A 15000-nucleotide genomic window follows, 5' to 3' on the forward strand; every position below is an offset into this window, starting at 1 on the left:
TTATACGAAATCTGTCGTGAGAAGGTGGTTGATAATAATATCCCACCTTCTCAACACAAAGGTCGCCCAAAGGTTGGTGCTTTGGTACTGAAGGAAGGGCAGCACCTTCCTTCCATTATCAGCATTCATCTGAACTTTTCCGTATCATCCTGAGATGAGATGCCTGTCATGGCAAAGTTCTGATTTGTTCAACCAAAGATTGAGTCACAAGGTAGCCTTAGCCTGGAAGGAAGACATGCTGTCTTACTCAGAAGTCACAGAGGGCTCTAATTTGTTCAACCAAAGATTGGTAGCCTGGAAGAAAAACTGCTATCTTACTCAGAAGTGGCAGAAGGCTTGCCCTCCAGCAGGTTGTCATTCTTCAACCTGCAAACTGATGAGTCCAGTGCTGAAGTTATTGTCTGTCTCTCCTCTGGGAAGTAAAATCTCCTTTGGTGCAAAAACAAGAGGGGGAACAGAGTTCTCTTGGCTTCCTGAGGTTCATCTGGACCCATCAGATCCTCAGAAGCACAAGAGGATTCTTCTCCCTTGAGAAAGATGGTCACACCTGCCTGCCTGCTCTCTTGCCTACTTTTGGAAGCATGTTGTTCAGTCAGTAGTATGGGTAACTGAAGGAACATCATGTGCAATGGAAGACATGCCCTCCAAATAATGTTTGGAATCAGGGTTGGTCAACCTATACACCTCCCCATGCTCGATAGCAGAGGAGCTAGTAAGGGGACAGGGGAGTGTGCACATGCATTGCCCTGCATGTCCACAACTGAGCTTGTGACACATCAAGAGCTATACGAGTGATGGCATGGTTATGTGTGAGCAGATCCTCTCAATGCTGGCTTCCCCCAAAAGGAAATCTGTCACAAGCAGACCCAACCTTGGCACACAAACAATCTTAGTATCTTACAATAGCTGAATGAACTGGCAGTCCTAACTCAACTAGGTTTGCTTCCAGTATTGAAGGAAAGCCTACTTGGCTACATACATGCAACTGGTATGGAGACCCAGCATGCATAGCATGAGTAGCTTGTTTCCATAGAGACATGGGAAGTAGAGCTAACCCCACAGCCTGCATGCTCAGTCCAGAGACTGGCCACTTTTAGACAAGCGGGGGGCAGACCTTATATCCAAGAAGGTTAGAACGTGGTACTTGGCACACTTAGTGAAGCCCATGCCAGCCTGGCCAGAAGTCAGACGACCAGCTATAGGTGTTTGTGAGTACTACCCCGTAGAAACTGGGAAGAGCACTCACTCAAAGCCCTACATAAATTCTTACAAGAGGCCTTCTTGGACCTCCTCTTCTTGCTCCGGCATGAGATGGGAGAAGTAAAGGGCAAGGAAGAGTAGTAAGATGAGCTCAAGTAGGAGGAGGTTGGAGAAAAGCATTGTCAATGTAAAATAGATTTTCTGACTCTGGCCTTGCTTATCTCTAGAGCTGAGGGACAGGACTTGGCTGATAATATTGTTGTTGCTCCTGCAGCAGAAGCATGAGGGTCCGCTGTGGGGTGCACAACCTTTATAGGAGGATTCCCCTTCCTAGTGGGTACTTAGTAAACACAGCAGTAGCAGTGGGAGAAAAATCCCTCTCCATAGCAGATGTCAGGTGATCCAAAAATGCTGTTAAAGGTAGGCTCCCGAGAATGTTGAGGGGAAGCCAGATCTAATGCAGGTATTCCACAGATGGCAACTGCTTACTGGGATTGTCAAGAGGCATAAGTAGTGGAAGGTGAACAGGTCAAGGCCTTACCAGGGGAGATATGGCCCAAGCACCCAAATAGTTATCCGAAGAGATGTCTGGTAGACACCTTACCATGATTAACCCCCCACACTAGACTGAGAGGGAGTAAAACTCATAGAAGGCAGCAGGATTGGCATAGCATGAACATGGAGTTGGGAAGACTGGATTCAGCACTTATCCGGTTCAGTCCCCCCAAAGAGGCCAACGGACGATTCCTTCCATTCCTTCCATTTTCTATAATAATCATCCCATTGTGAGGGAGACTAACAAGCCCATTCCCCATAGAAGGAAATATGGGTGCACGATTTCCTTCCGCAAAAGGAACAGTACTTGTGGATTGTTCGTGGAGCACATGCAAGGCCACCCTTGTCCCTCCCAATGGGTCGGTGGGTTTTTTTCTAAACTGTTAACCCCAAAAAACAGCAGACACACAAGAACAAAAAGTTTGTCAGTGGAGAGAACACAGTGAATTTCCAGTCTGCAAGAGGTTGAAGGAAAATTGCTTAGAGATTACCAACAAGTGAGGGGCATTCCTTATCCCCCTACCACCTCCCCCACCCCCTTTTAACCACCAGTTACCAAGTTTTAGTTAGACTGAGTTCACGCTGAAGTTTACTTGCATATAAAAGGCAATGTTTATTTCTGTAGGAACAATGAAAAACTAATTATCGTGGACTTTCATTTCCCAAACCAAATGTAACTTGACATTTCCCAAACCAAATGTAACTTGACATTTTTATTATTAATGTGGTGTTTACAGTAAAAATTTCTAATATTTTTTCTTAACAGTAATATAACTTCATTATGTTTTGAAAGATAGATATAATGTATTACAACCACATCACTAAGCCAAACCTACCAGTGCTAACTTTCAAAATCTTGAAGTGTGTTTAACAGACTATTAGGACAGCCTTGAAATGCCCACTCAAGGGCACAGGTGACCATTTAAACCCAATAAATGTTTGGCAAGTTGTATTTTATATCAGTGTAAGTGGAACTTCTTTTTGTTATTCATGTATAGGTGACAGAGAAGTGCTTACAACCAACAAATACTTGACTGAACACTTTACCCATTTTCTGTATCACAGGTTACCATACCTCTCAGTGCCTCAACATTATAATTTAAATAGTTGTTCTCCTAAACGAGACATAATAAGTTTAAGTTTACAACCCATATACAGTAAAGTCCTTTTACATATCCCACAACCTGCCATAAAGAAAACTTACTCTGTACTTAGGTCATTGTATGTCTAAGCTATTTTGCAACTTTGTCAATGAGATGTCTTTCACTGTCTGTGTACCCCAAGATACTTTCAGTTGCACGAAGATGGCCCTTAGCATTTTCTTTGTTAAAAATTAGTATATAGCAGACTTCAAGAACTGTAGTGTAACTTCAGGGTCAAGCTCACCATTTCGATATTTGTACATTGGGGACAATGAAGTACATGTTTACTTTTTAAACATTTTATTGCAATATATATATTTACTGTATTCATAAATTCAGCCCTTGGTTTCCAGATTCAGAGAAAATAAACTATATAGTTTTCATTGGAAGAATTACAATTGCAAGGCTTCTGCTTTTTATTTTATAAACTGACATTTTCTACCAAAACAATAAATAACCATTATTTCTATTTAAATTAAACCCTGTTTTCCTAAGCAATTATAATTTTATATAAAATCTCTCAGTATAAACTGGAATTTAGATCCTTACATTATTATCACAATTTAGAGCTGAATAGAGTCAAATAACTTTTTAAAAACTCCTAAGCAAAGGATCATATTATATATAGTCAAGGCATAATAACTAAAATTATCTATTAACACTGATTAACATTATAAGCCAACTAATTAAGGCTGTTTTACAAAGCAATATGGCAGTAGTGCCTGGGAATTTTATGACCTCGTATTTTCTAATCACATTACATCACAATTAGACCTGTACCAAGCAATTAAATCTAATCTGAATATTGCTGAGAAAAAGTCATTTTATAATTTTTCACACATTCAAGAAATACTTTCATTTGCATAAAATGGCAATTATCCATAATGAAAATGCAGTACATATCCAATTAATTCCACATTATTTGCTAACAACCAAAACTGGGATGTGAATATCATAACCATAAATCAAAACCATTTACTATATACAGGTAATCACTGTAGTGCCTAAAATTTCCTATTTACAAGCAGCACAGGTACCATTCATATATATATACTTTTCTTAAACAAAACAGTTGCATCTAAATTCTTGTACAGCATGAAATGAATGACATGCTACCATGACAAATAATTCTATACAAAAATTAATACAGCATTTAAGAGATAAAATTAAACTTTTCAATATCATTAAGGAACATTTCATAAACTCTTTGGCGTGCTGAAAGTATATGACTAAAATCATACAGAATTAACAAACATCAGGAACAAGTTATCAGTAATTATTACTGACAATGACCACAGAACTTGTGGACCATTGGTAATGATAATTATCTTACTTGTCTAACAAAAACAACAACCACCACTAATCCTTGTGTCCCACAGTTTAAATATCCTCTAGTGTTTCTCAAGTGTTCATCTATATTATATATATAACAAACATGTGTCCAGTACATGGAAACCACAACTAAATATGTACACTTGGTTTGAAATTGATAAGTAATATATAGCACCCCAAATCAAAGCTGTCACCAATGAAAAATTTTATTTTCAAGGATGCACAAGCTCAATATTCAACTATACTGAATACAATATAACCACAAGCTTGAGGAGATTATAATTCACAAGATATTACACCTTTCCATGGGCATAATACACACTAGAAGAGAAATGTCTCAAAATTCTCAAGTCTTTAGTTTTATTGTTTCCCATATTATTGGCTTGCTAGTTTAGTATTTATCCTAATCAGCAATTTTAAATCAAAAGATATTTGTTCTAACAAACTCCTAGTTGTTCTCATTATATATTTACGTAAATAGCCACATCGCTTTTTAATTCAATTAGTATTGGTATTCAAGACAAAAATGTAATTATTTTGTCTGCCTGTTAACTATTTCAAAAGATACCTGCTAATTTTGAGAAACTAGATTATTATTCTAGAAAGTGAAGTGTCAAGTGCATAGTTGCTTTGGATATCACAGTGGCTTTAAACATACTTAAACTATGTTATGCACTTCAGTTATTGAAGTATAGTGTATATTACCTTATTATATTGCTGATGGCTTATACATGGTAATGAAACACAGCCTACAGGACTTACTTCTCAACACTACAAAATTAATAATGGTTAAGCCTACCTTCGTTTAATCTGGATCTAAAGTATAACCATCAGCACATACAATGGCTACTAACATGAATTTTTCATAAACTGTAACTTAAGGGCAAAGATGACCATTTAAACCCAATAATTCAGTGATATAAGCTGATTGAAATTAATACTTTTTTAGCATTATAAAAATGTTTGGCAAGTTGTATTTATATCAATGTAAATAGAACTTTTTTGTTATTCATGAATAGGTGACAGAAAAGTGCTCACAACCAACAAATACTTGACTAAACACTTTACCCATTTTCTGTATCACAGGTTACCATACCTCTCAGTGCCTCAACATAATTTAAATAGTTGTTCTCCTACACGAGACATACTAAGTTTCAGTTTACAACCCATAAGTCCTTTTACATATACCACAACCTGCCATAAAGAAAACTTACTCTATACTTAGGTCATTGTATGTCAAAGCTATTTTGTAACTTTGTCAATGAGATGTCTTTCACTGTCTGTGTACCCCAAGATACTTTCAATTGCACGAAGATGGCCCTTAGCATTGTCTTTGTCTGTTAAAAAGTAGTATATAGCAGACTTCAAGAACTGTAGTGTAACTTCAGGGTCAAGCTCACCATTTCGATATTTGTTGTTGTTCCGATTGGCTACCTCTCGGTGGTACAGCACCTACATTGTTGGAAGAAAAAAAAAATTGCCTAAGATGTAACATATACACACTTCACTATTGTAACACAACTTTTCACTATTGTAACACTTCACTTTTAAATTCAAACATTTCAGTGGATTTCACTATAGAATGCCCTTGCCAGTTAAATGTAAGCCACCAGTATAAAAAAAAAAAAAAGGCAACACAAAATAAGCATAAAGTTGATGTTTCAGGCTTACTAAGAAATAGAGGGCATCATAAGGAGCCAAGACTAATCAGATCTCAAATATTTTACAAATATTACAGACAAAACCAAAACAATAGAATACTATTCTACATCTAACTTATAATCCAGAACTTTTTCTGGGGTACATGATAACTATTAGGCTATTAAGCACTAAATCTAACAATGTATTAAGCACTAAAGAATGCTGCACATCAAAGACACAATGCACCATTATGACAATTGATTTGGAGCTGACTGGATTTATCTTAAACATTGTTCATAACCTGGCCAATACAGATTCAAGAAATGGGGGTTACTGTACAGCCTTTTAAAATTATGGTTAAAATATTGCACATGCTGTTAATGTCCTATTAATAATGAGTATTATTGCATTATATACATATTCAAAATAAAGCTTACTGTATACACCTTTCATTATGTTCTTTGTCCTTGAATTTTATTCACCCATGTCCCGTTTTTAGATTCTGTTTAAAAAATCTCACTAAAAAAATTTTTGTTTTTGCTGTATGGAAGCTGAACTCATGAAATCTATCTATAAGGAGCTAATACTGCTTCCCAATTGGTATGCAAGTGCAGTTTTAGCTTGCAAATGACAAGAAACAAATTTTGTGAATCATTAGTTTAGGCTATGAGATAAACAGCAATACTTATGTCTGGAGTACAGTACACTTTTACAAAAGTACACCATCTGGGTGGTCTACTGCACACCAGCCCAGTATGTTTACATAAGGTATTGAGTACAATATACACAACCGTATCTTTATGGGAGAAATTTTTTCTAGTCAGTTAACAAATACAGTACATGCGTATGTCTGCAATGCAAAGCAATCAGATTAAATTAAGCATTTATAAGCATACTCCTTAATTTAATTTGTGTCTACAGTAGATCTCTGTATTTGGCACTTTTTTTTTTTTTTTTTTTTTTTGCTATCCCATGTAAATAGTACTGCACACTAAGATATCAGTGTCAAGCGCAAAGACATGCAAATTACATACTCACATAATTAATAGGATCTAAAAGAATTGGCATGCAACAAGACAAGACAAATCAGATTTTCGCAGTCAATGAAATTCTGAAATGCTTAGAAGTTTCTCAGGGGCAATTCAGAATATCTTACTGAATTTCAGGGTGATATCCAAAATAACTACCAAAATCGAAGAATCCTTTGTTTGTCATTTAAATTTTTGTCAATAACTCGTCAAAAAAAAAAAAAAAAAAATTTGTGCTGCCAAAATATGCAAACCATCTCAGAAAGCAAAATGACAATATTCTGGTTCCTAATGTACTTTAGCAATCAATCATTAACTAATTACCTTTATAGTACAGTGGTTCTTTAATATCCTGGCTATAGCAGCATATAGATTCTTGTTGCCTTAAAACATGAAAGTATGAGAATCCCTTATTTCTTTATGGTGCATTGTTATTTTATGCCTTCAGTCAAAGTATTTCCTACCTTTTTATTATATCTATATGTATATCCTTCACCTTCAATCTAGTGAGCTACTGGTCTGTGAAAAACAATGAATTTAGGACAAACAATGTGTAAAAGATATAAACAGCCTTTAAAAGAGGGTTTTATGTACAAACTAGGCTGAACTGTGGCATTCTAAAAAATAATATGTTTATTGGTTAAAATAACTTTTGTCTCAAAAGCATTATCATTTACAGAAGAAATAAGTCTAAAATCATTGTCATATATGCAGAAATCACATCACTTTTTATGCCTTAGGCAGTACTGATGCTTGTAAGAATAAGGTTCGTAGTCTCAGAAGCATTGTCCCAGATATAAAATATGATGGAGAAGAATAAAGCTAAAGGTCAAAGCAAGAAGATAGACAAAACAAGGCCTATCATGAACACCTGTTTGTGTGTGTGTGTAGTCTGAGACAGGTAAAGTACGCACCTGCCTTCGTCCCTGTAGGTAAAGATTGATGGCCTGTTTACCGTCCAAAAGAGCTGCACCACATGGAGCCTTTGACAGAACCCCAGAGAAGGACAGTGGGAAAGGCAAAATGGGGGCATCACCCTGAAACAGATGGCCAGTGGGCTGGATGTGGCCATACGAAAAGTAAAGGCTCAATTTGATGCTGGAATACTATAGCCCCCTTTCAACTGAAGTGTTATGTTATAGAAGTGCTACTCTGATGTTTTAAAGAAAGGTATGTTATGCAACATACAATGATGCTAACATATCTAGCAAACAAGTTTTTTAGCTTTTATATTAAGACCTATGGGAAAATCATTCTAGCCAAACAGTTATGAGTTCCAAAGGTAAACAAACTACACAGGGACAGTACTGCTCGCTGCAGAATAAATTTGGAAGGGGTACCAGGAATATCATGCATGCTTCAAAAGATATTGCATCTATTTAAAAAGACATGCATTACATAATTTCTTTTAGAACCAAGACTATCTCAATTCTGAGGTGCGTTACTTGCAAAACTTCTATTGCATACTTTCATTGTTTAGTTTATATGGTATTTTCCCATCTGTTAACAGGGGCAATATCATCTCAACTGCAACACAGTCCTTCAGTCTTTGCTTCCTATTGCTTAATGAACATTGCCTGAAGTGGCTCTAACTCCTTGAATACTCCTTTCCACCAAAACAACTCATGTGTCTAATGTATGTAATAGTGTACACTGACTTAACAGAAAACAACGGCAATGACAAAAATGACATTTGGACAAAAAAAAAAATTTTCATAAGGAACAAGGCAATGACATTTAATATAATGGCAGGTGCAGATAATTGCTTGTTAAGCACCCGGTAAAATCCTAAATATCTAACACATCATTCTGGATACGTGGCATTAGCAGATTCAAGACCACCCATCAAATGTGCACATTCCAAAAGAGTGAGATTTAAGATTGTTGTATTTATTTAAATAAGTATCTAAGACTGCAGTCAAAGTAATGCCATCATACATTACATTATGTTCAAAACGACTAACAAATTTTCTTATGAATGCTACTGGAAATATTTTATAAAATTTTTTTAAGTTTTAAAAGCACTGAATTGGCTTTTAGTCCCCCTTCTAATCTAAACACAACTCCTGTTATAAATACCATGATTAACATATACAGTACTTGCCTCATCAGAATAATTTGCAAAACAATAGTATTAACTCCCCTTTTTAAACTAATACTACATGATCTTGTTTGTTTCTTATTTTCCAGGTATGGTAAAAAGTTTGTCAGCCTATTCTGTGGAAACACTTGGACCCCAAAATGCCTTATCATATTTGTTACTTTAGAGAGAGAAAAAAAAAGTCAAAACTTACGTGATGAAAAACCTGCATTGAATCTGTCTTGAAGATCATTAAAATCAAGATATTTAATATTCAAGAGTTCAGGCAAAAATGCACTGGGCAGAGGAGAGCAGAAGAGAAGAGAGAATTTACTTCAAGTAAAATGCCCGGAAAGGGATCATGAAATGTAGGAAATCTTATTGAAACAAGAAGAAACCACCAAGAAACAAAGGAATCCATCATACTTTACTCCATTTAACTGATCCTTTTCAACATTCATATCTTTAAACCAATATAATTTACTCTATCATTATTGCTACTGTCAAGTTTCCCCAAAATTTTAGATGAAGTTGCAAAAGCAGCAATAATAACGAACATTTACAGTACAAGGGCGGCTTAACAAGGGATGCTCAGTTGGTCTTCAAGAACCATGAAAGGAATCATGAGCAGTAAGGAGTCTCTCACATGCCAAAGTTGTAGTATACCTTCTTTGTTTACAATCTGTCAATATAAAGAACCCCCATGCCTGCATAAAATCAGATTAATCCGACTTTCTTTGCTTTCAAAATTCATAAACGAATTTCCAAAGGGAGGAGTGATTTTCAGTTTACTAATGTCGAACAAAACTGAAACAACAAGCTTGTTGTCAAAAGTTTCCAGCAGACAAGTAAAATATAGTACATTGACTCAATTACCCTATCTTGCCAAAGATAACAGGATTCCCATCATGGCATTAAAACTGAGTTCCAAAGCTTTCCAAAGTCAGCAGTGTTAATACATAATGAAACAATTTAGATGAAAAGCTGATTCAGGAATGTGGACTGGCAAAGTCATTAAAGAGGACCAAGCTATTCTCAAAAGAATGATTAAGCTAATTCCAGTGGGTAGTCTGGAAAGTGCATCTGCTTCAGTATTCCAGGAAACAAACCAATCCCTGACTGAGTAGAAGCCACTGTGATCAAAACTTTGGAATCATATGCTTTCTGCAGGATACCTAATAAAAAATAAAGATCCATATGTAACTTTCAGCTCCCTTTATGGTCTCTACAATTTTCCTTATTAGTTAAGGCTGGGATACATGCCACACCAACTGACTATATCTTGGATGATAAAGCTTCTGCCATATATATCCACATTTTGCAATAAATATCCTTTCAACTTTAAACTGCTTTCATTGAGCACACATTAATTAAAATGTACTAAACTTCATACACTAATTAGTTCTTCCTTAGATCAAGATGATACATTATGAACACCAGCCCACTATCTAGCTCTTGGTATCCTTGCATTCTTAAGTAATATAGCATGAAACCAGCTAAAATCTAAGGAGAACCCAGCAATGTTCTTGCATTTGCTTCTATAACATTCCTCATATTCCGCCCAACAATCTGAACCCCTGTACATTATTATAGTAATGTAAGTGCACCAGTAATTAAAATACTGCCCAGTAGTCATAGTAGTCATACAGTCAACAAGTAGTTTAAGAAAAAAAAATTCCACTACAATAGCATAGATTTTGAGTAGAGTACCATGAAATCTAGTTTCCTAGTTTCCCATCCCATAAGAATATCATATCCATGACTTAATTCCCTCTGCTACCATTACTTACCCTGCATGTTTACCGTAGCTTTATGGTTTCATTTTGCAATTATTGGCAACTAACTGCAATACAGAGCACATTGTTGTCACTTTGTAACCTAAGAGTTTACTGGCATTATAATATACTGCATGACTCACTAAGGCAATGCTGGTTTTATTATACATATACAGACTGTACAGTTCTCTCACTTAATTCACTTATTCATTAACAGCTATTAGCCCTAAATGCAAACCAGCAGAATAAAGCAATATATGAAAACAATTAACACACCTAACCTGTGACTCAAAACACTATAACTAATTTTTTGTTACAAAAATTGTATCAAAATGATGCCATTTAGTATCACTACTGCAAGGGAATCAACCTTAATAAGCACTTTTAACTTATCTTTTCTCACTAAGTTAACCTATCTGAAAAACTAAATAATTTTTCTCATATCTGGATTAATAAACCCGAAGCCCTGCTGGATAATGAAAATTTCTACATATGATAAAAATCACTCTACAGATAAATACAAATCTGTATACACTAAATATGCTTGTAAACAGCAACAAATGCACTTTTAAACTAAAATCTGGATGGTAAACAGTAAGTTTCTACTTTTTTTTTCCCAATATTTGTAACAAAATTTACTGTACACACACACACACTGTGATTATAACATGCAATATGGCAGGTACTGCACATACAGTGATACCTCGGTACTCATCGGTAATTGGTTCCAGAAGGCGCGATGAGTACCAAACAAAATTTTCCCATATAGAATAATGTAAAGTGGATTAATTCATAACTAGACCACCCCTATATAAACACTAACAAATATTGTACAATGTAAAGTTACTTCATTTTACCTTTTGCTTTTTCACAAATTATGGCCTCGGTAACATAACCACCCGCTATTTTTCTTTTATCCAGATCTAAAACAATTTTCCTATTTACCCAAGAGTTTAAGAAACCTGTTTTGTCACCGTTTTGATTCCTTTAACAAAATCCACAGCTTTGTTTATTTCTAACGACGATTTTCATATTCTTGGCACAAAGTACTTTGCATTAAGATCAGCTCTCGTATTTAGCTGTGTGTGTGTGTGTGTGTGTTTTTCTCCATTGTGCTTCTAGCTAAATCCTTTTCTGCTCACTATATCCCTACAGGTTTACATTCCCTTACCTGACATCCTAAAAACTTCTTATTGTTTGTGGAGGGTAGAGTACCATAGGTATTAAGATCGACAAAAGTTAACATAGTTTCTGGTCCCACTTTGTGAAAATTCACCTTTACCATATACAGTACGTATAGTCTCGTATTATGTGACTTTACGAAAAATATTTTAATCAAATTTCAGGTGGACGCATCATACCAGAAGTGACCGCAACTATATAATGTGTGTGAACTGTTGGTCCCGGTTAGGTTGTTACACCGATAGTAGCCATTTGCAAAAGTCGAAGTGTACACTTATATTTAAAGTAAAGTTAATTATAATAAATCTGATGTTTTACTTAATGTATTCAAATGTATGTATTTTCATTATTATAAAACATGAACAGTAAAACCATGTGCCATTTGCATTCTGGTAATGTTCACATTCTCAAAAATATCAGCTGATTGCATTTTACTGACGACATCTTTGCTCTTGAATAAAACTTAATTCGGAAATCCAATTTTTGTAAATTATCAAAGCTGGGTTAAAAATACAGTTTACCTTTCTTTATTAATAATTGCAGTAAATGTTAAATTCAAGTAACTTTGTGATTTCGTCAGTTCCGGGTGTTGATTCCGCCTATTTCAGAATGTTTTATGTCATTTTTTTCTTTTTTGAGCCGGAGCTTAAATTTAGTGCTTTACTATCTTAAGACCTTCTCCATTGCACGAAAGATTAATTTTTAAAAAATCATTATTTTTACTAATGGAAGTCACCACTGACAACTGGCAATTTTTAATGTCAGTTACACAACAACTAATAAAGCTCCAATAGTTACGGTAACTAACATCGGCAAACTGCTGTTTCTCGATTCAGATGTTTATATCATTGCTTGCTGCTGTTTATGCCAGTGTTTTGTACGCCATATTAAGTGGTTTTTAATTACAATTAAGTAATTATTCTCTAGGAAGTTTGATAAATCTGGTTAAATGTATGACTACTTGCATTTAGTCTACCAAACATATGCTTTTAGGCCTATTAATTAGTCAAATGCTAACTTAAATCTGTGCATTATCAATGGGACTACTGTAACTGAAAATGTGGCAAGCATAGTAACTCAGCCTAGTATATTCTTTCAAAATTGAAACTCGCCCTGAAGCCATGAATGTACTATGTTAAATAAACCTTAGTTTAACCAGACCACTGAGCTGATTAACAGCTCTCCTAGGGCTGGCCCAAAGGATTGGACTTATTTTACATGGCTAAGAACCAATTGTTGTATACATAAATATACAAAAAGAAAAAATGCACCAAAAAAGGCTGGAATGGATTGACTGACAGCTACTTTGTGATTAACGCTGAACTCTTTGTTATACCTGAAAGAGGTAATGCGCCACCATATCTCGAGACAAACGTACAAGCTTGCACGCTGAGTGCCAAGCAAACGACGAGGACCAAGACAGTTTTTTCGCCTCAAAGTGCGTCAAGTACCGAATTCGATGTGCACTGAGGTATCATTACACTTCCATATTGTACAGTAGTTTCACTGAATCTCATTTGCACTTTTTTTCTTATTTTGTCTCTTAAAAATACAATAACTTTCACACAAATTAAAAAATAACAAGGTAAAAAAAAGCAAATTATGCTATATTATCCAACATGACATGGTGGGTACCGTACATACAGTACATTGCTGCAAAATATGGTTAACTTTTATTTTCCTACTTTCTCTTACAAATTATATACTGCCCCACACAAAAATACACTTAAATAAAACTCTCTCTCTCTCTCTGCAAACAAACTGCGCATGTTGGCCAGACTTTTAAAAACCTACAAGGAGGTTTACAAGTCCTCTCCTCCTCCCCTTCCTCCAATACCAGTGAATACAAAGGTCCTGTACCCGGTCAAGGTCATGACCTTAAGTAGTGGACCGATCAAGAGGCACTGAGGCGTCTAGAGGGCCCTGGTCTTCAAGAGGTGGCAGACACATCAGATCCCTGGATAGAAACTCCTGGCACATCAAGAATGGATGCTGAAGTGTCTGCCTGCCTTTCAGCTGAATGAAAAAGTTATTGAAGTACTAAATGGTGAAGGGCTTGGATTCAAAGGGGTTAGTGGTCTAAAACAGCTGTTGGGGGTACTCTGATGATAAGAATGATGATACTTCTTCAGTCACCATCTGCAGAATTTCTTGAATGCCTTCAGCAGATTCTAAGGCCTGGGGAAGGCATTAGAGTTGATGTTGGGATTCTCCATCACCTCAAGCATATTGAAGATCATCCACATGTGCTTATATGAAAGGGCTGGTTGTGATGCAGACTCCGTATCATCATCCTGAGGAACTCCTTCCATCTCACCAGCAGCAGCTATCTTCCTGTCGAACAACAGCTGGAAGCCAGGATCGCCTACATCGTTTTCCAGCTACCCTCATATGTCATCCTCAGGCACATCATCACCCCCTTTGGCATGTTAGGCATGTAAGGCATCCACATCAAAGCCTTGGAAGCTGATCAGACCTTCTCCCTCCTTTAGAATCAATCTGAAATGATCTTGGAGATGAACCAAGCCTTTGCTAAATGATACTGAATCACTGGGAGACTATCCATTAACCCACTCAGGGCACATGGTTCCTTTTGCATTTCCAACTATAACTGGTTTTTAATGATGGCTACCAGAAGCATATGTACTTAATGAAACAAACATGTATTATTTGGAAAGCTTTCTACCAGTTAAAGTCTTTTCCATTTCATCAGCTAAGGTGTTAGTGGGCAAGAGGGAACAGAACACTCCAGTTTCATCAGTGCTGTAGACTTGACTTGAAATAAGACCTCCTTTTCATCATGTCTTTCAACATCTGCTAAATTTCCTCTATTCCCTCCTCAGAAGCATCCAAAGCTCTGCCATGAGTCTTCTTGCTGGGAAGCCCATGTTGAATCTTGAACCACAACAGCCTACCCTTGGACACCTTAAGAGTCTACAATCCCATGCAGGCCTGCAAACTCCATAGCTGCAGACTTTAATTCAGCACCATACATGTGCATGCTGGCCACCCAGCTGACTAAACCAGATCAAGGTCAGCTGTTTAACATCCTTATGGAGGGGCTT

General features: G+C 36.2%; 1 protein-coding gene and 1 long non-coding RNA gene across 32 annotated transcripts in view; one reads left to right on the forward strand and one right to left on the reverse strand.

The window, feature by feature from the left end:
* The window catches only part of LOC136832828 (uncharacterized), a 45701-nt gene extending 33461 nt beyond the window's left edge, over positions 1-12240 (forward strand). The window contains exon 2 of the long non-coding RNA XR_010851333.1: positions 9089-12240. This is a non-coding gene — a long non-coding RNA (uncharacterized lncRNA). The remainder of the gene's footprint in view (positions 1-9088) is intronic.
* Positions 3181-15000, reverse strand: part of qtc (quick-to-court) — a 279218-nt gene continuing 267398 nt past the window's right edge. For 19 of the 31 annotated variants that reach the window (XM_067094466.1, XM_067094455.1, XM_067094451.1 and 16 more), the window contains 2 exons: positions 7813-7956; positions 3181-5681 (listed from right to left, as the gene is read on the reverse strand). In XM_067094466.1, coding sequence (XP_066950567.1) covers positions 5472-5681; positions 7813-7956 — 354 coding nt within the window. In that variant the 3' untranslated portion in view covers positions 3181-5471. The remainder of the gene's footprint in view (positions 5682-7812; positions 7957-15000) is intronic. The other 12 variants (XM_067094476.1, XM_067094460.1, XM_067094469.1 and 9 more) reach the window with 1 other exon arrangement.

The sequence above is a fragment of the Macrobrachium rosenbergii genome, chromosome 50 (genome assembly GCF_040412425.1).
Source record: "Macrobrachium rosenbergii isolate ZJJX-2024 chromosome 50, ASM4041242v1, whole genome shotgun sequence".
NCBI lineage: Eukaryota > Metazoa > Arthropoda > Malacostraca > Decapoda > Palaemonidae > Macrobrachium > Macrobrachium rosenbergii.